This window comes from Euprymna scolopes, chromosome 4, assembly GCF_053919585.1.
Source record: "Euprymna scolopes isolate OS-2025 chromosome 4, ASM5391958v1, whole genome shotgun sequence".
NCBI classification, from domain to species: domain Eukaryota; kingdom Metazoa; phylum Mollusca; class Cephalopoda; order Sepiida; family Sepiolidae; genus Euprymna; species Euprymna scolopes.
The window spans coordinates 89,427,599-89,454,150 of NC_136485.1; the positions used below are offsets into that span (position 1 = coordinate 89,427,599).

At 29.9% G+C, this 26,552-nt stretch overlaps 1 protein-coding gene across 1 annotated transcript in view; it reads right to left on the minus strand.

The window, feature by feature from the left end:
• LOC145268773 (acetylcholine receptor subunit alpha-type unc-63-like) overlaps positions 1-26,552 on the minus strand; it is a 141,712-nt gene that overhangs the window by 10,172 nt on the left and 104,988 nt on the right. Inside the window, exons 2-3 of the mRNA XM_080124383.1 lie at positions 9,231-9,275; positions 2,014-2,123 (exon numbers count right to left, since the gene is read on the minus strand). Of these exons, the coding sequence (XP_079980509.1) occupies positions 2,014-2,123; positions 9,231-9,275 (155 nt within the window). The remainder of the gene's footprint in view (positions 1-2,013; positions 2,124-9,230; positions 9,276-26,552) is intronic.

Genomic DNA, 26,552 nt, shown 5'->3' on the forward strand with positions numbered 1-26,552 from the left:
AGGGGAGCTTTATAAAATATATTTTAGTCATCGACATACAGACCTGTTTCGTTGTATCACAACTCATCAGTGCCGCTAGACTAACACCTCTCCCAAGCCGAGGATCGAACCTAGAACCGTCGTGATGACAGTCGGCAGTTCTATCCCCTTGACTACGGAATCGGTGGCCGAAATTAACTTGTCAGAACGATTATTTAAATAAACATTCGTCTGCTACTCGTAGAGGGCTCAAACGTTTGTTTGTAAACAAATCGCGAGCTTCGCATTATTTCAGCTAAATTAAGTAGCGAGTAAGATAATTTACAAGAGTGCTCTACCAAAGAGGGGAGCTTTATAAAATATATTTTAGTCATCGACATACAGACCTGTTTCGTTGTATCACAACTCATCAGTGCCGCTAGACTAACACCTCTCCCAAGCCGAGGATCGAACCTAGAACCGTCGTGATGACAGTCGGCAGTCCTATCCCCTTGACTACGGAATCGGTGGCCGAAATTAACTTGTCAGAACGATTATTTAAATAAACATTCGTCTGCTACTCGTAGAGGGCTCAAACGTTTGTTTGTAAACAAATCGCGAGCTTCGCATTATTTCAGCTAAATTAAGTAGCGAGTAAGATAATTTACAAGAGTGCTCTACCAAAGAGGGGAGCTTTATAAAATATATTTTAGTCATCGACATACAGACCTGTTTCGTTGTATCACAACTCATCAGTGCCGCTAGACTAACACCTCTCCCAAGCCGAGGATCGAACCTAGAACCGTCGTGATGACAGTCGGCAGTCCTATCCCCTTGACTACGGAATCGGTGGCCGAAATTAACTTGTCAGAACGATTATTTAAATAAACATTCGTCTGCTACTCGTAGAGGGCTCAAACGTTTGTTTGTAAACAAATCGCGAGCTTCGCATTATTTCAGCTAAATTAAGTAGCGAGTAAGATAATTTACAAGAGTGCTCTACCAAAGAGGGGAGCTTTATAAAATATATTTTAGTCATCGACATACAGACCTGTTTCGTTGTATCACAACTCATCAGTGCCGCTAGACTAACACCTCTCCCAAGCCGAGGATCGAACCTAGAACCGTCGTGATGACAGTCGGCAGTCCTATCCCCTTGACTACGGAATCGGTGGCCGAAATTAACTTGTCAGAACGATTATTTAAATAAACATTCGTCTGCTACTCGTAGAGGGCTCAAACGTTTGTTTGTAAACAAATCGCGAGCTTCGCATTATTTCAGCTAAATTAAGTAGCGAGTAAGATAATTTACAAGAGTGCTCTACCAAAGAGGGGAGCTTTATAAAATATATTTTAGTCATCGACATACAGACCTGTTTCGTTGTATCACAACTCATCAGTGCCGCTAGACTAACACCTCTCCCAAGCCGAGGATCGAACCTAGAACCGTCGTGATGACAGTCGGCAGTCCTATCCCCTTGACTACGGAATCGGTGGCCGAAATTAACTTGTTAGTGGAAGAACTGCCGACTGTAAACACGACAGTTCTAGGTTCAATCCTTGGCTTAGGAGAGATGCTAGTCTAGCGGCACTGATGAGTTGTGATACAACGAAACAGGGCTGTATGTCGATGACTACAAATATATATATATATATATATATATATATATATATATATGTATATATATTACTTGTTTATTGTTATATAAACATGCTCACAAAGTGGATGTTTGTAGCAGCGGGATGTGAGCATGTTTATATAACAATAAACAAGTATTATCAGCTCTTTTTATTGAGCACTATCTAGCAACCTCGTTGAATTCACTATTACTTTTGAATAAAAAAACCCGAGTATATATATATATATATATATATATATATATATATATATATATATATATATATATATATATATATATATATATGCTGTTAAGCATTGATTTCCTACATAATTATTTCTTGTATTATTTATTAATTTTCCAAATAAGTCTTTTTCCGGCATGTATCTTGATAAATCGAAAATCGAATTCGCATTTGATAGCAAGAACAACTTACTTGTTATACAGTACAATATCTGGTCTCCAAAGATCATCTGATGGAATATGAATCATTTTGACATTGCCAAATTCTTTCGGGTCCCATGACAAACGCTGGTCGTACCATTCCTGAAGATCAAGTAAAAACATTTTGCTGATAAAACATGAAAATAAACTCTGATATAATAAAAAAGAAAATTTCTCTTGGATCATATTGCATTTGGTCACATACTGAATAACACTCTGAATGGTTGCAATTCCAATAACAATATTATCAAATTAAGGTTATTTAATGCGAAATCACAATATCTACAGTAAAGGATTCATAGTTCGCGATAACTGAACACAATTTGCTATTCTGCATTCTTATAAAAAAACTCATAATTTTCCCACCAATTCTAATAGAGTTTGAACTCGACCTAGCCGCATCTATATTTTGCGATTTCAGTACACCAATTCCTCGCTATATAATAAACTAGACAACCCGTGACCCGTTGGGTCAGTATGTTATATTAGTTATGGAATTAATGTATGAGCGTGACACTTGTGACGTAAAGAAAATAGTTTTTGTGACATAACAGAAACATTTCTATGAAAGTATATTAAAAATGAAAAAAACAATATAGATAGATTTCTATGAGTCGTTCTATTTATAATTGTTTATTTAAAAAAAACTTACAGCCATTATATTATATTACAGAATTATAAGCGGTTTGCCATACTTATAGGTAAATTTTGATATATCGTTTAATTTAAACGCGAAAAAAAAAACAATTGGTACGCTGAAAACGTACGCAGTAAAACAATACGTTGGAAAAAGCTTGGAACGCTGAAAACGTACACAGTAAAACAATACGTTGGAAAAAGCTCTTATGGTTGTGAAAGTAGATTTATTTGTAAGAAAATTGCGTTAAAATAACTTAAACGTAATACGGAAATTAACGATGTAAAAAATGCAGAAAGTATTAACAATAATTTAGATAATTTAAACGCGAAAAAAAAACAATTGGGACGCTGAAAACGTACACAGTAAAACAAGACGTTGTCAACGGGTCAAAGTTGATTTATTTGTAAGAAAATTGCGACAGTATACTTGTAATACGGAATAGTTGCAAAACATCCTCACCCTTCCCATGTTAAATAATAATTTCGAAATAATAATGTTAATATTTCAGTGCGCAGGTCAAATTCTGCAAAAGTAGCAATTTGTGTTTATTTGTTTACGCTGTTATGGGTTTATGTTTATGTACGCATGCGTAATCGAAAGTCATAAACCCTATGTTGGGTTACAACACTCGTTACAAGGTCATTTGAGTTTATAATTATATAAATTCTTGACTTTCTAATAAGTATTTTTGAAATGGTACACTGGTTATTCTGTCAGCATAACAGTAAACATTAACTTAATATAATTACGAAACAAGAGAATTTCTCGTATTCTTTAGATTTTTTCGGACTGCTGTGCTCATCTAGACTGCTATTTTTAAAGGGTGTCGGTAATTATAACCTACTACCTTCTTCAGGTGTATCTTATCGAATCTTTCTTTCAAATTCGGGAATATTTATGTCGAACTTGGGAATTTGCACGGAATTTCGAACGGAATCCTTTATTTAATCCACGGAGTAACATGTCATTGTTCTGTCAGCCGTGACTGGGTAGAAGTCCTAAGTAATTCGCAGTTGTATTTTGAGTGAGTTGATAAAATTCACTTGTAATTTATATAAGTTTTGTGGAGGTTGAAAGTTCAATCCGCATTGCAGGTGACACTTAAAATACAATTGTGAATTGGGATTTCTACCCAGTCATGTAGTAATGGAATGAGAACATACTATTTTTTGGGATTAAATAAATGCTTCCGTTCGAAATTCTGTGCTTTTTTTCAAGTTTGATGATAAACTCGAAGAAGGTCGTCGGTTACATCTACCGGAACATTATGAAAATAACACTTACTCAAAAGCAGAACAGTAGTTCGAAGAACCTAAATAATAATAAATTGTCACCACAAAAATTTAAAAACATAAAGGATTTTTATATTATTATCTTCAAAAATGTCGTACTATTTTTAATGGAAACTCTTCATTTTTCTTGTTAGATTCGTATAGTCTTAGATCAAAATATCGACTCTGTATCTTTGCGAAACTCAACTCTAAATGTATATTGTATGGCATAGTTAAAGAACAAACCAGAAGCAATCAATATAATTTCGGCGATTTGTTCGATTGATCGATGATGTCTATCCCACGTGTAAAAACGGAGAAGACGGCCGAGACTTGAAATGTACGGCTTTGATTAAATGCTCCTACAATTTCAGCCACCAGGGAGATTTCGGGTGGCAAGGGGGAGATTAACTAATGCCCTTCTCCATTATACAGATTCGTACAACAAATACAGCGTGAATTTTTACCGAGATTTGCTTGATCTTGTATCAAAGTAGATTGCCTTACGGTCATTACCCACAATGTATAAAGCAGACCGACCACTTCCGGCATCGCTTGTCTGACGAGAGCGAACGCTGTTAGTCTTATTCAATAAGCTAATGGATGTTCTATCGGGACTAGATCAACAGCGATCAAAACACCAATAAGAAAAAAAAACTTTTATTTAAATACATTATATATATATATATATATATATATATATATATATATATATATATATATAAGTGGAAGTGTCTGTCTGTCTGTCTGTCTGTGTGTCTGTCTGTGTACATTTCCTACGCTATACCTCTGTCAATTTTCAGTCTACAGATTCGAAAATGAATATACATGGTACTGAGATTTGGGAAAATCGATGTTATCGGTTTTCAGCCAGAAATTTGGCAATTAAGGGGTCAAAGTTCAACGATTTGGCCTTTGAAAACTCTACCAAACTCCTCCGACAATTTTGGGTCTAAATACTTTACATTTTAGATATAGGTTCATTGGACATGGATCTAACTTAATAACTTGATTTGAGCCCAAACAATAAATGTTAAAGGGTCATAATAGGAGTCAAACTTTTAAAAAAAAATTGACCTCTGCCGTCTCTACCAAATTACTCAGACAATTTCTGGTCTAAACATTTGAAATTTTACATAAAAGGTATTCAGAGATGGGGCAAGCTTTTTAATCGGTTTGGTTCGAAAACTTTTAGTTACCAATATATAAAGTATGCATGTATGTATGTATGTATGTATGTATGTTTGCATGTCTGCCTAAAACTTTCGACAGAGGCGACGGATTTTACCAGGATCAGTATTGTTTTTAAGTTCGACCTTTCAGACGACAAATATCGAAAAATTGGCTAAAAACATTAATATCTTCAGCTTTAAGTGGGCACTTTTCTACAGGGGGATCGCTTTTTTCACCGGTATTTTTGAAAGTCACACTCTCCTTTCGATTGTCTAGCCTTAATTTTAAAATGAGTCACTTCCGGTTTGGCGGTGGTCGTAACAGCAAAGATGTCAGGTTTTTTCCACGTTCTTTTCGTCCTTCGCGTTACAGTTCGAGCCTGCCTTCCTACCACCACTTTTTTTTTGGCTCAACAGACACATCCAAACACCCTGGCAACGCCGGGGTGAAATGCTAGTATATATATATATATATATATATATATATATATATATATATATATATATATATATATATATATATATATATATATATATATATACTTCAGAATAATGTTATTTAACAATCAGCTGGTATGGAATCCTTTGATTATAAGATTTACAGAATATTACTGGCAGTAATATTCTATAAGTATTATCCCATCTAAATAAGAATTGCTCGATATACAAGATAGAGCAAATAAATTAATTGTAGTGATTCAATGAGTTTCATAAAAACATTTTTAAAGTGAAATTTTGGAGTTTCATATCAAAGATTTTTATTATTCTAAGCAAGGCAAAGAATACTTTAGGAAATTTTATCTCCTCAACCTATAGGGTTTCGATGTCTACCATCTCTTGAGAGGATAAAATATTAGCAAATATTTATAAGGTGTGTACCCTATTTGCTACAGTCAGTGAGACATGGAAAGTCAAAGTCAACATAATTGATTAATCAGAAGTCATATAGTCATGGAATTTGAAGAAAAGGATATGAAAGTTTTAGATCCAAAATGCGTGGTAAAATCCATGGTGATTGTTCTTTAAAGCAGTGAGGTAATAATATCCAAGCTGTATATTGGGTAATATATATATGTGTGTGTGTGTGTGTGTGTGTGTGTGTGTGTGTGTGTGTGTGTGTGTGTGTGTGTGTGTGTGTGTGTGTGTGTGTGTGTGTGTGTGTGTGTGTGTGTGTGTGTGTGAACTAGCTGTGATATTTGTCCTATGATGGGTTCAAAACTCTAAAACAGTTTTAGACCCTTTAACTCGTGTATGATGATCCAATGGTACAAGTTAATCAAGACAATACTACTACAGAGAACTTATAAGCTTAGAAATGTTTGAATTCCTTAGCACTAAAGTTTTATTAGAAAGGTATTTCAATAATCTGAATCGACTCAAATGCTGATAATCTGTACGATACTATATCTTAAATCTTTTCGAAAACAGAGATCACACACGTTATGTCTAATCTCTCTCGTTTGAGGACCTTTGTAAAATTTGCGATACATGAAACCTCAAATATAATTTAAATGAAACCAAAACATTGCTGTGTTGAAAACTATGTAAAAATAAAATTCAGACAACTGAAGCGTTTTTGCATTTTTCGATCATTAATTTGGAGAACCATTTATTTGCAAAATAATACATTTAACCCCCATTTTTTTAACGATAATCTGCATATCTATGTAAGTATCCTACCTGATTTCAAGATCGTGTGTCTTGTCGCCTTAAAGTAGCGGACGTTCAGACATATGTCTCATATTAAGATAGGTTAGCGTAAATATTCATAATTTTGAGATACCTTAGTTTTTTTATAAGTAAAATATTTCGTATAAAATAATGCATCAATTCAACAATGTATCATGCAAAGTAGTAGCGTCCGTGTGTCTCTATTTGTCTGTGTGCAGAACTCTCCTACAGCCCAAAACACTGGACCAATCATGATCAAACATGGTATGATGATGGTCCCCCCAGGGATGGCGCACACCATTTTTCAAAGTTAGGGTCAAAGGTCAAAGTCATGACCTATGTATACATACTCTCCTGCAGCCCACACCACTGGACTGATCATGACCAAACCTGTTGATCTCCAGCGGAGGAATGGTGCACACTATTTTTCAAGGTCAAGGTCTAAGGTTAAGGTCATATTATGTGCGGCTTTTCATAAACAACCCCATCTAGGTATGGTGCGCACCAAATTGGGGTTCGTTGCCATTCCGAGAGCCACCATCATGGCGCCGGCTAACTTCTTTGTGAATTTAAATCAGATCACCCTCCTCCACCACCAACCCGACAACCATTCTGACTCTGTAATTGTTCCAATTTCTATGTGTATCAATAGTAAACTTTGATGTAATCTATTTGCTTTAAAGTTCATGGTTGGATTTCAGTCACTTCAGGAGGTAGTTAAAAATGTTAAACACTTAAAGAAAAATGTCCTCTTACAACATCGAGTACCCGCAAAGTATACAGCAAAATCCGGCGCGAAGCGCGGGTACTTTAGTTAATATATATATAATACACTAAAGCATTTCGAGTTCGTATATACATTATACCAATATATATACGAATTAAGAAAAGTGATATCTTCTGATAAGCAAAGATAGCGGTATCGCTAAGGGAAAATTTTCCATTTCATCTATTTTCAAATCAGATGTCCCGAAATCTAATTCTATCGTCTTGTCGACTAATATCTTACAATTTTAAATATTTTATATATTTCAAAAACTGATATCCGTTTTTTTCTGGGGTCTTTGTGTGTGTGTGTGTGTGTGTGTGTGTGTGTGTGTGTGTGTGTGTGTGTGTGTGTGTGTGTGTGTGTGTGTGTGTGTGTGTGTTTTTAAGAATATTTACTGTACACTTATTTTTACGGTAAAAACCAGTGAAGATTGAAGATGTATTGTTTTAAAAAAGAATTAAATTGTTAAAAGTTTAATGTAAGAAGAGGAATATTGTTTTATTAATTTCAAGAATATTCATCTGCCAATGGCAATTACGTGTTGGAGGAAAAAAGAAAGAGTTACGTTTTCTTAATAGGATTAACCCTGCCAGACATTCATTACTGCAAAAGAAACATTATTAACAGTAAATTATACAAACTGATGCAGAAAGAACTGCTAGATAAATTTAAGACAAAATAAATTTCAATAGAAAGTTCGCCTCTGTGTTTATAAGGGAACAACTAAGTATGATCGCTTTTTAAAAAAAACTTGCATAGGTAGGGGGATTATTCATATGAGATTTTCAGTTCATATATGTTGTACATAAAACACACACCTCTCATAATAGTATCATTAAAGAGTATCGTTAAATAAGATATTTTTGTATTCACTTAATCTGTTGGTTAGTCATTTAGCAAACAAAAGATCGCATGATGTCATTCAGTTCTAATGAATCGAAATGTAATCATGAATCCAATGATGATAAAACTTAAAAGTTTACTAATTCTTTATTAAAATGTAATATGGTAAAACATCCACTCTACAAAATAAGTTATGATAAAGTTAAACTGTTTTTTGTAAAAAGTAGTCAATAATAACAAAATCAGATTTATCATCTATAACAATAACTGTTTCCAGCCGTCTTGGACTTCTCCTTGCCACTGGAATCAAGCAGTGCCTTCTTACGAGACGAACGGTTAGTGATTACGTAATCTTTGTTTCACAATTTAGTACATTTCATCCAATATCGCTCTAGGATTATCAGATGATCCTTGTCGTTTCGACTGACGAACACCCATAATATTGCGTAGATTAACTTTATAATGTAATGTGCTGCTATTAGATAGGGGCGCTTATACTTCCCCCCTCCCATTACAAGGGTGGCCCATTCAGAAGCCACTCTTAGTTAAAGAGTGAAACTCTAGTTAGCATAATGAATAATATACAATCTAAACATCGAAAGAATCGCCCAGAAAACGGCGTAATTCTTGACCATAGACAAAAAGGGTGTTCGACATCCAAAATCTGCATTGAATGGATGCCTACACTTGAACAACATATTAGATACAGAGAATAGTGTTATGTGTCGTTTATAGATCATCGTTGTCATTGTCATTAATTCTTGGAGGCTATTTTCTATATAATTGGTCTGTTTGGATTCGGTATACTTTTGTGTGGATTCAATGTTCGACTCTTCTACTTACGTGTTTTAACCAAATGCTGCATGTCACAACCTGATTCTTTGCATCCTGAAAGAAAAGCAAACAAAAATTGTTAAAAATTATTTCGCATTTTTTATGCATTTTTATTGTATTATGTTTTATAACATTATCTGACATGCGATAATCTATGCAAACTTCAAGTCGACATTAACAGACAAACATGGATTGGAACAAATACACTGAGGATATTACCATGCTAGAAAATTACTGACACCAGAGAGTATTCTATAATTTTACAAAGCCACAATTCGCCCATGCATAGAATATTTTAACAACATCTGGGCTGGCGCATCTACCAGTAGTTTCTTACTTTTAAGTAGGGTCTAAAAACGAGTCCCACATCTCATAGGTCCCGCACTCTCGACCAAGCTTCTTTACTTTTGTTGCAATATGGCATCACTGTGCCTTTTTTTTACAAGTACCTTAATGGAATGTGATCTGATGCACGTATATTACTTTAAGACATCATAGAAGCCTTCTATCGCTCTTGGAATTTGTACACAACTGGCCAACTAGTAGATGGTCTGCAACAAAAAAAGAAAACCGTTTTTCATGAAACGGAAATTGAATTATATAGTCTTTTCTAAGGCGATAATTTCAGCGTTCCACCATCTATGTGTCTGTATGTATATATATATATATATATATATATATATATATATATATATATCCTGATATGTTTGTGTATCAAATCAAAGATTTCCACTTATACAGTGTTCGATGCCTCCTCAGATCTAACATTTTTACTTCGTCATAATCAATAGTTTTATACCCCGAGGTTTTGTCAGACTAAAACACAATATTGTAGCGGTTTTGTGTACTTCCTGTAGAAGGTATTCAGTTCTGTAACAAGCTTCTTGACTTATCTGTTTCATCATAAAGAATTTATTTTCTTGTTCATATATTGTTTGCCTTTCTAATTTATTATTTTAAAAAGAAAATTATTATTTAACAACAACAACAATAATAATAATAATAATAATAATAATAATAATAATAATAATAATAATAATAATAATACGAAACGAAAAGCGATAAACCATATAGTAAGGGAATGCAGCAGACTGGACCAAAAGGAATACAAAAACAGACATGATTCGTGGGAAGGGCGGCACACTGGGAATTATGCAAACAATTGCATCTTAAGCGCACAGAAAAGTGGTACAAACATAAGCCGGCAACAGTACTTAAAAACGAGAATCACAAAATCCTATAGAACATGAACATGCAAACTCATAACTCCCTGCAAGCAAGAAGACCGGGTGTTTTACAATTAACAAGAAATTAAGTCCTGTCAAATCGTAGACTTTGCTGTATAGCTGACCACAGGATGAATATCAAAGAAAAGGAGAAGCGAAGCAAATACACACAGCCAGAGAGCTGAAAAGGATATAGAAGATGAAGAGAATCAAAATAATACTTATAATAGTAGGAGTACTTGAAACAATCCTGAAAACCTTTTTAAAAAAAGGCAGAAATTGAAATCAAAGGAATGACTGGAAAAATACAACAAATAACAATAATGAAATATGAAGTATTGCAACGTACACACATGAACCATATTGGCGGGCAACGCAAACTGCTGCAGAGGCAAAACATGAAACACTACACGGAACCAAGAACATTGAAGCTACGTATCTATAAGTTTTCTATCCCTCCAATTGATGGGTGGAAATAGAAAACTATGAGTTTTCTATCCCCTCCAATTGAATAATAAAAATTTTCTATCCCCTCCCATTCAACGATATAAGTTTTCTATCACCTCCCATTGAACAATATAAGATTTCTATCCTCTCCCATTAAACAATATAACTTTTCTATCCTCTCCCATTGACTAATATAAGTTTCCTATCCACTCCCATTGAACAATATATAAGTTTTCCATCCACTCTCATTGAAAATATAAGTTTTCTATCCTATCCAATTGAACAATATATAAGTTTTCTATACCCTCCCATTGAACAATATAAGATTTCTATCCTCTTCCATTAAACAAATTATGTTTTCTACGCCCTCACATTTAACAATATAAGTTGTCTATCCCCTTCAATTGCACAATATAAGTTTTCTATACCCTCCCATTGAACAATACAAGTTTTCTATCTCCTCCCATTAAAAATATCTTTTCAATCCCCTCCCATTAAACGATATCAGTTTGCTATCCTCTCCCATTAAACAATATATGTTTTCTATCCTCTCCCATTGAACACTATAAGTATTTTATCCTCACCAATTAAACAATATAAGTTTTCTATCCCCTCCCATAAGAAAATACAAGTCCTCTATACCTTCCGATTGAACAGTATAAGTTATCCATCCCCTCGAATTGAACAATATAAGTTTTTTATCTTCTCCCATTGAACAATATAAGTTTTCTATCCTCTCCCATTAAACAATATAAGTTTTCTATCCTCTCCAATTGAACAATATAAGTTTTCTCTCCCCTCCCATTGAACAATATAAGTTTGCTATCCTCTCATATAGAACAATAAGTTTTCTATCGCCTTCCAATGAACAATATGTTTTCTATCCCCTCTCATTGAATAATATAAGTTTTCTAACCACCCACCCCCAATTGAACCGTATAATTTACTATCCTCTACCATTGAACAATATTTTTGTTCTACCATCATCCATTGAACAATATATAACTTTACTATCCCCTCCCATTGAACAATATAAGTTATCTATTCCCTCGTATTGAACAATATATATTTTCTATCCTCTTCGATTGAACAATATATATTTTCTATCCTCTCCCATTGAACAATATATATTTTCTATCCTCTCCCATTGAACAATATATATTTTCTATCCTTTTCCATTGAACAATATATATTTTCTATCCTCTCCCATTGAACAATATATATTTTCTATCCTCTTCGATTGAACAATATATATTTTCTATCCTCTCCCATTGAACAATATATATTTTCTATCCTCTCCCATTGAACAATATATATTTTCTATCCTCTCCCATTGAACAATATATATTTTCTATCCTTTTCCATTGAACAATATATATTTTCTATCCTCTCCCATTGAACAATATATATTTTCTATCCTCTTCGATTGAACAATATATATTTTCTATCCTCTCCCATTGAACAATATATATTTTCTATCCTCTTCGATTGAACAATATATATTTTCTATCCTCTCCCATTGAACAATATATATTTTCTATCCTCTCCCATTGAACAATATATATTTTCTATCCTCGCCCATTGAACAATATATATTTTCTATCCTTTTCCATTGAACAATATATATTTTCTATCCTCTCCCATTGAACAATATATATTTTCTATCCTCTTCGATTGAACAATATATATTTTCTATCCTCTCCCATTGAACAATATATATTTTCTATCCTCTTCGATTGAACAATATATATTTTCTATCCTCTCCCATTGAACAATATATATTTTCTATCCTCTCCCATTGAACAATATATATTTTCTATCCTTTTCCATTGAACAATATATATTTTCTATCCTCTCCCATTGAACAATATATATTTTCTATCCTCTTCGATTGAACAATATATATTTTCTATCCTCTCCCATTGAACAATATATATTTTCTATCCTCTCCCATTGAACAATATATATTTTCTATCCTCTCCCATTGAACAATATATATTTTCTATCCTTTTCCATTGAACAATATATATTTTCTATCCTTTTCCATTGAACAATATATATTTTCTATCCTCTTCGATTGAACAATATATATTTTCTATCCTTTTCCATTGAACAATATATATTTTCTATCCTCTTCGATTGAACAATATATATTTTCTATCCTCTCCCATTGAACAATATATGTTTTCTATCCTTTTCCATTGAACAATATATATTTTCTATCCTCTTCGATTGAACAATATATATTTTCTATCCTCTCCCATTGAACAATATATATTTTCTATCCTCTCCCATTGAACAATATATATTTTCTATCCTCTCCCATTGAACAATATATATTTTCTATCCTTTTCCATTGAACAATATATATTTTCTATCCTTTTCCATTGAACAATATATATTTTCTATCCTCTTCGATTGAACAATATATATTTTCTATCCTCTCCCATTGAACAATATATATTTTCTATCCTCTTCGATTGAACAATATATATTTTCTATCCTCTCCCATTGAACAATATATATTTTCTATCCTCTCCCATTGAACAATATATATTTTCTATCCTCTCCCATTGAACAATATATATTTTCTATCCTTTTCCATTGAACAATATATATTTTCTATCCTTTTCCATTGAACAATATATATTTTCTATCCTCTTCGATTGAACAATATATATTTTCTATCCTCTCCCATTGAACAATATATATTTTCTATCCTCTCCCATTGAACAATATATATTTTCTATCCTCTCCCATTGAACAATATATATTTTCTATCCTTTTCCATTGAACAATATATATTTTCTATCCTCTTCGATTGAACAATATATATTTTCTATCCTCTTCGATTGAACAATATATATTTTCTATCCTCTCCCATTGAACAATATATATTTTCTATCCTCTCCCATTGAACAATATATATTTTCTATCCTCTCCCATTGAACAATATATATTTTCTATCCTCTCCCATTGAACAATATATATTTTCTATCCTTTTCCATTGAACAATATATATTTTCTATCCTTTTCCATTGAACAATATATATTTTCTATCCTCTTCGATTGAACAATATATATTTTCTATCCTCTCCCATTGAACAATATATATTTTCTATCCTCTCCCATTGAACAATATATATTTTCTATCCTTTTCCATTGAACAATATATATTTTCTATCCTCTTCGATTGAACAATATATATTTTCTATCCTCTCCCATTGAACAATATATATTTTCTATCCTCTCCCATTGAACAATATATATATTTTCTATCCTCTCCCATTGAACAATATATATTTTCTATCCTCTCCCATTGAACAATATATATTTTCTATCCTTTTCCATTGAACAATATATATTTTCTATCCTTTTCCATTGAACAATATATATTTTCTATCCTCTTCGATTGAACAATATATATTTTCTATCCTCTCCCATTGAACAATATATATTTTCTATCCTTTTCCATTGAACAATATATATTTTCTATCCTTTTCCATTGAACAATATATATTTTCTATCCTCTTCGATTGAACAATATATATTTTCTATCCTCTCCCATTGAACAATATATATTTTCTATCCTCTCCCATTGAACAATATATATTTTCTATCCTTTTCCATTGAACAATATATATTTTCTATCCTCTTCGATTGAACAATATATATTTTCTATCCTCTCCCATTGAACAATATATATTTTCTATCCTCTCCCATTGAACAATATATATTTTCTATCCTCTCCCATTGAACAATATATATTTTCTATCCTCTCCCATTGAACAATATATATTTTCTATCCTTTTCCATTGAACAATATATATTTTCTATCCTTTTCCATTGAACAATATATATTTTCTATCCTTTTCCATTGAACAATATATATTTTCTATCCTCTCCCATTGAACAATATATATTTTCTATCCTTTTCCATTGAACAATATATATTTTCTATCCTTTTCCATTGAACAATATATATTTTCTATCCTCTTCGATTGAACAATATATATTTTCTATCCTCTCCCATTGAACAATATATATTTTCTATCCTCTCCCATTGAACAATATATATTTTCTATCCTTTTCCATTGAACAATATATATTTTCTATCCTTTTCCATTGAACAATATATATTTTCTATCCTCTTCGATTGAACAATATATATTTTCTATCCTCTCCCATTGAACAATATATATTTTCTATCCTCTCCCATTGAACAATATATATTTTCTATCCTCTTCGATTGAACAATATATATTTTCTATCCTCTCCCATTGAACAATATATATTTTCTATCCTCTCCCATTGAACAATATATATTTTCTATCCTCTCCCATTGAACAATATATATTTTCTATCCTTTTCCATTGAACAATATATATTTTCTATCCTTTTCCATTGAACAATATATATTTTCTATCCTCTTCGATTGAACAATATATATTTTCTATCCTCTCCCATTGAACAATATATATTTTCTATCCTCTCCCATTGAACAATATATATTTTCTATCCTCTCCCATTGAACAATATATATTTTCTATCCTTTTCCATTGAACAATATATATTTTCTATCCTCTTCAATTGAACAATATATATTTTCTATCCTCTTCAATTGAACAATATATATTTTCTATCCTCTCCCATTGAACAATATATATTTTCTATCCTCTCCCATTGAACAATATATATTTTCTATCCTCTTCGATTGAACAATATATATTTTCTATCCTCTCCCATTGAACAATATATATTTTCTATCCTCTCCCATTGAACAATATATATATTTTCTATCCTCTCCCATTGAACAATATATATTTTCTATCCTCTCCCATTGAACAATATATATTTTCTATCCTTTTCCATTGAACAATATATATTTTCTATCCTTTTCCATTGAACAATATATATTTTCTATCCTCTTCGATTGAACAATATATATTTTCTATCCTCTCCCATTGAACAATATATATTTTCTATCCTCTCCCATTGAACAATATATATTTTCTATCCTCTCCCATTGAACAATATATATTTTCTATCCTCTTCGATTGAACAATATATATTTTCTATCCTCTCCCATTGAACAATATATATTTTCTATCCTCTCCCATTGAACAATATATATTTTCTATCCTTTTCCATTGAACAATATATATTTTCTATCCTCTTCGATTGAACAATATATATTTTCTATCCTCTCCCATTGAACAATATATATTTTCTATCCTCTCCCATTGAACAATATATATTTTCTATCCTCTCCCATTGAACAATATATATTTTCTATCCTCTCCCATTGAACAATATATATTTTCTATCCTTTTCCATTGAACAATATATATTTTCTATCCTTTTCCATTGAACAATATATATTTTCTATCCTCTTCGATTGAACAATATATATTTTCTATCCTCTCCCATTGAACAATATATATTTTCTATCCTTTTCCATTGAACAATATATATTTTCAATCCTCTCCCATTGAACAATATATATTTTCTATCCTTTTCCATTGAACAATATATATTTTCTATCCTCTTCGATTGAACAATATATATTTTCTATCCTCTCCCATTGAACAATATATATTTTCTATCCTTTTCCATTGAACAATATATATTTTCTATCCTTTTCCATTGAACAATATATATTTTCTATCCTCTCCCATTGAACAATATATGTTTTCTATCCTCTCCCATTGAACAATATATATTTTCTATCCTCTCCCATTGAACAATATATATTTTCTATCCTCTCCCATTGAACAATATATATTTTCTATCCTTTTCCATTGAACAATATATATTTTCTATCCTCTTCGATTGAACAATATATATTTTCTATCCTCTCCCATTGAACAATATATATTTTCTATCCTTTTCCATTGAACAATATATATTTTCTATCCTTTTCCATTGAACAATATATATTTTCTATCCTCTGCCATTGAACAATATATATTTTCTATCCTCTCCCATTGAACAATATATATTTTCTATCCTTTTCCATTGAACAATATATATTTTCTATCCTCTCCCATTGAACAATATATATTTTCTATCCTCTCCCATTGAACAATATATATTTTCTATCCTCTCCCATTAAACAATATATATTTTCTATCCTTTTCCATTGAACAATATATATTTTCTATCCTTTTCCATTGAACAATATATATTTTCTATCCTCTCCCATTGAACAATATATATTTTCTATCCTTTTCCATTGAACAATATATATTTTCTATCCTCTCCCATTGAACAATATATATTTTCTATCCTCTCCCATTGAACAATATATATTTTCTATCCTCTCCCATTAAACAATATATATTTTCTATCCTTTTCCATTGAACAATATATATTTTCTATCCTTTTCCATTGAACAATATATATTTTCTATCCTCTCCCATTGAACAATATATATTTTCTATCCTCTCCCATTAAACAATATATATTTTCTATCCTTTTCCATTGAACAATATATATTTTCTATCCTTTTCCATTGAACAATATATATTTTCTATCCTCTCCCATTGAACAATATATATTTTCTATCCTCTCCCATTGAACAATATATATTTTCTATCCTCTCCCATTGAACAATATATATTTTCTATCCTCTCCCATTGAACAATATATATTTTCTATCCTCTCCCATTGAACAATATATATTTTCTATCCTTTTCCATTGAACAATATATATTTTCTATCCTCTCCCATTGAACAATATATATTTTCTATCCTCTCCCATTAAACAATATATATTTTCTATCCTTTTCCATTGAACAATATATATTTTCTATCCTTTTCCATTGAACAATATATATTTTCTATCCTCTCCCATTGAACAATATATATTTTCTATCCTCTCCCATTGAACAATATATATTTTCTATCCTTTTCCATTGAACAATATATATTTTCTATCCTCTCCCATTGAACAATATATATTTTCTATCCTCTCCCATTGAACAATATATATTTTCTATCCTCTCCCATTAAACAATATATATTTTCTATCCTTTTCCATTGAACAATATATATTTTCTATCCTTTTCCATTGAACAATATATATTTTCTATCCTCTCCCATTGAACAATATATATTTTCTATCCTTTTCCATTGAACAATATATATTTTCTATCCTCTCCCATTGAACAATATATATTTTCTATCCTCTCCCATTGAACAATATATATTTTCTATCCTCTCCCATTAAACAATATATATTTTCTATCCTTTTCCATTGAACAATATATATTTTCTATCCTTTTCCATTGAACAATATATATTTTCTATCCTCTCCCATTAAACAATATATATTTTCTATCCTTTTCCATTGAACAATATATATTTTCTATCCTTTTCCATTGAACAATATATATTTTCTATCCTCTCCCATTAAACAATATATATTTTCTATCCTTTTCCATTGAACAATATATATTTTCTATCCTTTTCCATTGAACAATATATATTTTCTATCCTCTCCCATTGAACAATATATATTTTCTATCCTTTTCCATTGAACAATATATATTTTCTATCCTCTCCCATTGAACAATATATATTTTCTATCCTTTTCCATTGAACAATATATATTTTCTATCCTCTCCCATTGAACAATATATATTTTCTATCCTCTCCCATTGAACAATATATATTTTCTATCCTCTCCCATTGAACAATATATATTTTCTATCCTCTCCCATTGAACAATATATATTTTCTATCCTCTCCCATTGAACAATATATATTTTCTATCCTTTTCCATTGAACAATATATATTTTCTATCCTCTCCCATTGAACAATATATATTTTCTATCCTCTCCCATTAAACAATATATATTTTCTATCCTTTTCCATTGAACAATATATATTTTCTATCCTCTCCCATTGAACAATATATATTTTCTATCCTCTCCCATTGAACAATATATATTTTCTATCCTCTCCCATTAAACAATATATATTTTCTATCCTTTTCCATTGAACAATATATATTTTCTATCCTTTTCCATTGAACAATATATATTTTCTATCCTCTCCCATTGAACAATATATATATTCTATCCTTTTCCATTGAACAATATATATTTTCTTACCTCTCCCATTGAACAATATATATTTTCTATCCTCTCCCATTGAACAATATATATTTTCTATCCTCTCCCATTAAACAATATATATTTTCTATCCTTTTCCATTGAACAATATATATTGTCTATCCTTTTCCATTGAACAATATATATTTTCTATCCTCTCCCATTAAACAATATATATTTTCTATCCTTTTCCATTGAACAATATATATTTTCTATCCTTTTCCATTGAACAATATATATTTTCTATCCTCTCCCATTAAACAATATATATTTTCTATCCTTTTCCATTGAACAATATATATTTTCTATCCTTTTCCATTGAACAATATATATTTTCTATCCTCTCCCATTGAACAATATATATTTTCTATCCTTTTCCATTGAACAATATATATTTTCTATCCTCTCCCATTGAACAATATATATTTTCTATCCTCTCCCATTGAACAATATATATTTTCTATCCTCTCCCATTAAACAATATATATTTTCTATCCTTTTCCATTGAACAATATATATTTTCTATCCTCTCCCATTGAACAATATATATTTTCTATCCTCTCCCATTGAACAATATATATTTTCTATCCTCGCCCATTGAACAATATATATTTTCTATCCTTTTCCATTGAACAATATATATTTTCTATCCTCTCCCATTGAACAATATATATTTTCTATCCTCTTCGATTGAACAATATATATTTTCTATCCTCTCCCATTGAACAATATATATTTTCTATCCTCTTCGATTGAACAATATATATTTTCTATCCTCTCCCATTGAACAATATATATTTTCTATCCTCTCCCATTGAACAATATATATTTTCTATCCTTTTCCATTGAACAATATATATTTTCTATCCTCTCCCATTGAACAATATATATTTTCTATCCTCTTCGATTGAACAATATATATTTTCTATCCTCTCCCATTGAACAATATATATTTTCTATCCTCTCCCATTGAACAATATATATTTTCTATCCTCTCCCATTGAACAATATATATTTTCTATCCTTTTCCATTGAACAATATATATTTTCTATCCTTTTCCATTGAACAATATATATTTTCTATCCTCTTCGATTGAACAATATATATTTTCTATCCTTTTCCATTGAACAATATATATTTTCTATCCTCTTCGATTGAACAATATATATTTTCTATCCTCTCCCATTGAACAATATATGTTTTCTATCCTTTTCCATTGAACAATATATATTTTCTATCCTCTTCGATTGAACAATATATATTTTCTATCCTCTCCCATTGAACAATATATATTTTCTATCCTCTCCCATTGAACAATATATATTTTCTATCCTCTCCCATTGAACAATATATATTTTCTATCCTTTTCCATTGAACAATATATATTTTCTATCCTTTTCCATTGAACAATATATATTTTCTATCCTCTTCGATTGAACAATATATATTTTCTATCCTCTCCCATTGAACAATATATATTTTCTATCCTCTTCGATTGAACAATATATATTTTCTATCCTCTCCCATTGAACAATATATATTTTCTATCCTCTCCCATTGAACAATATATATTTTCTATCCTCTCCCATTGAACAATATATATTTTCTATCCTTTTCCATTGAACAATATATATTTTCTATCCTTTTCCATTGAACAATATATATTTTCTATCCTCTTCGATTGAACAATATATATTTTCTATCCTCTCCCATTGAACAATATATATTTTCTATCCTCTCCCATTGAACAATATATATTTTCTATCCTCTCCCATTGAACAATATATATTTTCTATCCTTTTCCATTGAACAATATATATTTTCTATCCTCTTCGATTGAACAATATATATTTTCTATCCTCTTCGATTGAACAATATATATTTTCTATCCTCTCCCATTGAACAATATATATTTTCTATCCTCTCCCATTGAACAATATATATTTTCTATCCTCTCCCATTGAACAATATATATTTTCTATCCTCTCCCATTGAACAATATATATTTTCTTTCCTTTTCCATTGAACAATATATATTTTCTATCCTTTTCCATTGAACAATATATATTTTCTATCCTCTTCGATTGAACAATATATATTTTCTATCCTCTCCCATTGAACAATATATATTTTCTATCCTCTCCCATTGAACAATATATATTTTCTATCCTTTTCCATTGAACAATATATATTTTCTATCCTCTTCGATTGAACAATATATATTTTCTATCCTCTCCCATTGAACAATATATATTTTCTATCCTCTCCCATTGAACAATATATATATTTTCTATCCTCTCCCATTGAACAATATATATTTTCTATCCTCTCCCATTGAACAATATATATTTTCTATCCTTTTCCATTGAACAATATATATTTTCTATCCTTTTCCATTGAACAATATATATTTTCTATCCTCTTCGATTGAACAATATATATTTTCTATCCTCTCCCATTGAACAATATATATTTTCTATCCTTTTCCATTGAACAATATATATTTTCTATCCTTTTCCATTGAACAATATATATTTTCTATCCTCTTCGATTGAACAATATATATTTTCTATCCTCTCCCATTGAACAATATATATTTTCTATCCTCTCCCATTGAACAATATATATTTTCTATCCTTTTCCATTGAACAATATATATTTTCTATCCTCTTCGATTGAACAATATATATTTTCTATCCTCTCCCATTGAACAATATATATTTTCTATCCTCTCCCATTGAACAATATATATTTTCTATCCTCTCCCATTGAACAATATATATTTTCTATCCTCTCCCATTGAACAATATATATTTTCTATCCTTTTCCATTGAACAATATATATTTTCTATCCTTTTCCATTGAACAATATATATTTTCTATCCTCTTCGATTGAACAATATATATTTTCTATCCTCTCCCATTGAACAATATATATTTTCTATCCTTTTCCATTGAACAATATATATTTTCTATCCTTTTCCATTGAACAATATATATTTTCTATCCTCTTCGATTGAACAATATATATTTTCTATCCTCTCCCATTGAACAATATATATTTTCTATCCTCTCCCATTGAACAATATATATTTTCTATCCTTTTCCATTGAACAATATATATTTTCTATCCTTTTCCATTGAACAATATATATTTTCTATCCTCTTCGATTGAACAATATATATTTTCTATCCTCTCCCATTGAATAATATATATTTTCTATCCTCTCCCATTGAACAATATATATTTTCTATCCTCTTCGATTGAACAATATATATTTTCTATCCTCTCCCATTGAACAATATATATTTTCTATCCTCTCCCATTGAACAATATATATTTTCTATCCTCTCCCATTGAACAATATATATTTTCTATCCTTTTCCATTGAACAATATATATTTTCTATCCTTTTCCATTGAACAATATATATTTTCTATCCTCTTCGATTGAACAATATATATTTTCTATCCTCTCCCATTGAACAATATATATTTTCTATCCTCTCCCATTGAACAATATATATTTTCTATCCTCTCCCATTGAACAATATATATTTTCTATCCTTTTCCATTGAACAATATATATTTTCTATCCTCTTCGATTGAACAATATATATTTTCTATCCTCTTCAATTGAACAATATATATTTTCTATCCTCTCCCATTGAACAATATATATTTTCTATCCTCTCCCATTGAACAATATATATTTTCTATCCTCTCCCATTGAACAATATATATTTTCTATCCTCTCCCATTGAACAATATATATTTTCTATCCTTTTCCATTGAACAATATATATTTTCTATCCTTTTCCATTGAACAATATATATTTTCTATCCTCTTCGATTGAACAATATATATTTTCTATCCTCTCCCATTGAACAATATATATTTTCTATCCTCTCCCATTGAACAATATATATTTTCTATCCTTTTCCATTGAACAATATATATTTTCTATCCTCTTCGATTGAACAATATATATTTTCTATCCTCTCCCATTGAACAATATATATTTTCTATCCTCTCCCATTGAACAATATATATATTTTCTATCCTCTCCCATTGAACCATATATATTTTCTATCCTCTCCCATTGAACAATATATATTTTCTATCCTTTTCCATTGAACAATATATATTTTCTATCCTTTTCCATTGAACAATATATATTTTCTATCCTCTTCGATTGAACAATATATATTTTCTATCCTCTCCCATTGAACAATATATATTTTCTATCCTCTCCCATTGAACAATATATATTTTCTATCCTCTCCCATTGAACAATATATATTTTCTATCCTCTTCGATTGAACAATATATATTTTCTATCCTCTCCCATTGAACAATATATATTTTCTATCCTCTCCCATTGAACAATATATATTTTCTATCCTTTTCCATTGAACAATATATATTTTCTATCCTCTTCGATTGAACAATATATATTTTCTATCCTCTCCCATTGAACAATATATATTTTCTATCCTCTCCCATTGAACAATATATATTTTCTATCCTCTCCCATTGAACAATATATATTTTCTATCCTCTCCCATTGAACAATATATATTTTCTATCCTTTTCCATTGAACAATATATATTTTCTATCCTTTTCCATTGAACAATATATATTTTCTATCCTCTTCGATTGAACAATATATATTTTCTATCCTCTCCCATTGAACAATATATATTTTCTATCCTTTTCCATTGAACAATATATATTTTCTATCCTCTCCCATTGAACAATATATATTTTCTATCCTTTTCCATTGAACAATATATATTTTCTATCCTCTTCGATTGAACAATATATATTTTCTATCCTCTCCCATTGAACAATATATATTTTCTATCCTTTTCCATTGAACAATATATATTTTCTATCCTTTTCCATTGAACAATATATATTTTCTATCCTCTCCCATTGAACAATATATGTTTTCTATCCTCTCCCATTGAACAATATATATTTTCTATCCTCTCCCATTGAACAATATATATTTTCTATCCTCTCCCATTGAACAATATATATTTTCTATCCTTTTCCATTGAACAATATATATTTTCTATCCTCTTCGATTGAACAATATATATTTTCTATCCTCTCCCATTGAACAATATATATTTTCTATCCTTTTCCATTGAACAATATATATTTTCTATCCTTTTCCATTGAACAATATATATTTTCTATCCTCTGCCATTGAACAATATATATTTTCTATCCTCTCCCATTGAACAATATATATTTTCTATCCTTTTCCATTGAACAATATATATTTTCTATCCTCTCCCATTGAACAATATATATTTTCTATCCTCTCCCATTGAACAATATATATTTTCTATCCTCTCCCATTAAACAATATATATTTTCTATCCTTTTCCATTGAACAATATATATTTTCTATCCTTTTCCATTGAACAATATATATTTTCTATCCTCTCCCATTGAACAATATATATTTTCTATCCTTTTCCATTGAACAATATATATTTTCTATCCTCTCCCATTGAACAATATATATTTTCTATCCTCTCCCATTGAACAATATATATTTTCTATCCTCTCCCATTAAACAATATATATTTTCTATCCTTTTCCATTGAACAATATATATTTTCTATCCTTTTCCATTGAACAATATATATTTTCTATCCTCTCCCATTGAACAATATATATTTTCTATCCTCTCCCATTAAACAATATATATTTTCTATCCTTTTCCATTGAACAATATATATTTTCTATCCTTTTCCATTGAACAATATATATTTTCTATCCTCTCCCATTGAACAATATATATTTTCTATCCTCTCCCATTGAACAATATATATTTTCTATCCTCTCCCATTGAACAATATATATTTTCTATCCTCTCCCATTGAACAATATATATTTTCTATCCTCTCCCATTGAACAATATATATTTTCTATCCTTTTCCATTGAACAATATATATTTTCTATCCTCTCCCATTGAACAATATATATTTTCTATCCTCTCCCATTAAACAATATATATTTTCTATCCTTTTCCATTGAACAATATATATTTTCTATCCTTTTCCATTGAACAATATATATTTTCTATCCTCTCCCATTGAACAATATATATTTTCTATCCTCTCCCATTGAACAATATATATTTTCTATCCTTTTCCATTGAACAATATATATTTTCTATCCTCTCCCATTGAACAATATATATTTTCTATCCTCTCCCATTGAACAATATATATTTTCTATCCTCTCCCATTAAACAATATATATTTTCTATCCTTTTCCATTGAACAATATATATTTTCTATCCTTTTCCATTGAACAATATATATTTTCTATCCTCTCCCATTGAACAATATATATTTTCTATCCTTTTCCATTGAACAATATATATTTTCTATCCTCTCCCATTGAACAATATATATTTTCTATCCTCTCCCATTGAACAATATATATTTTCTATCCTCTCCCATTAAACAATATATATTTTCTATCCTTTTCCATTGAACAATATATATTTTCTATCCTTTTCCATTGAACAATATATATTTTCTATCCTCTCCCATTAAACAATATATATTTTCTATCCTTTTCGATTGAACAATATATATTTTCTATCCTTTTCCATTGAACAATATATATTTTCTATCCTCTCCCATTAAACAATATATATTTTCTATCCTTTTCCATTGAACAATATATATTTTCTATCCTTTTCCATTGAACAATATATATTTTCTATCCTCTCCCATTGAACAATATATATTTTCTATCCTTTTCCATTGAACAATATATATTTTCTATCCTCTCCCATTGAACAATATATATTTTCTATCCTTTTCCATTGAACAATATATATTTTCTATCCTCTCCCATTGAACAATATATATTTTCTATCCTCTCCCATTGAACAATATATATTTTCTATCCTCTCCCATTGAACAATATATATTTTCTATCCTCTCCCATTGAACAATATATATTTTCTATCCTCTCCCATTGAACAATATATATTTTCTATCCTTTTCCATTGAACAATATATATTTTCTATCCTCTCCCATTGAACAATATATATTTTCTATCCTCTCCCATTAAACAATATATATTTTCTATCCTTTTCCATTGAACAATATATATTTTCTATCCTTTTCCATTGAACAATATATATTTTCTATCCTCTCCCATTGAACAATATATATTTTCTATCCTCTCCCATTGAACAATATATATTTTCTATCCTTTTCCATTGAACAATATATATTTTCTATCCTCTCCCATTGAACAATATATATTTTCTATCCTCTCCCATTGAACAATATATATTTTCTATCCTCTCCCATTAAACAATATATATTTTCTATCCTTTTCCATTGAACAATATATATTTTCTATCCTTTTCCATTGAACAATATATATTTTCTATCCTCTCCCATTGAACAATATATATATTCTATCCTTTTCCATTGAACAATATATATTTTCTATCCTCTCCCATTGAACAATATATATTTTCTATCCTC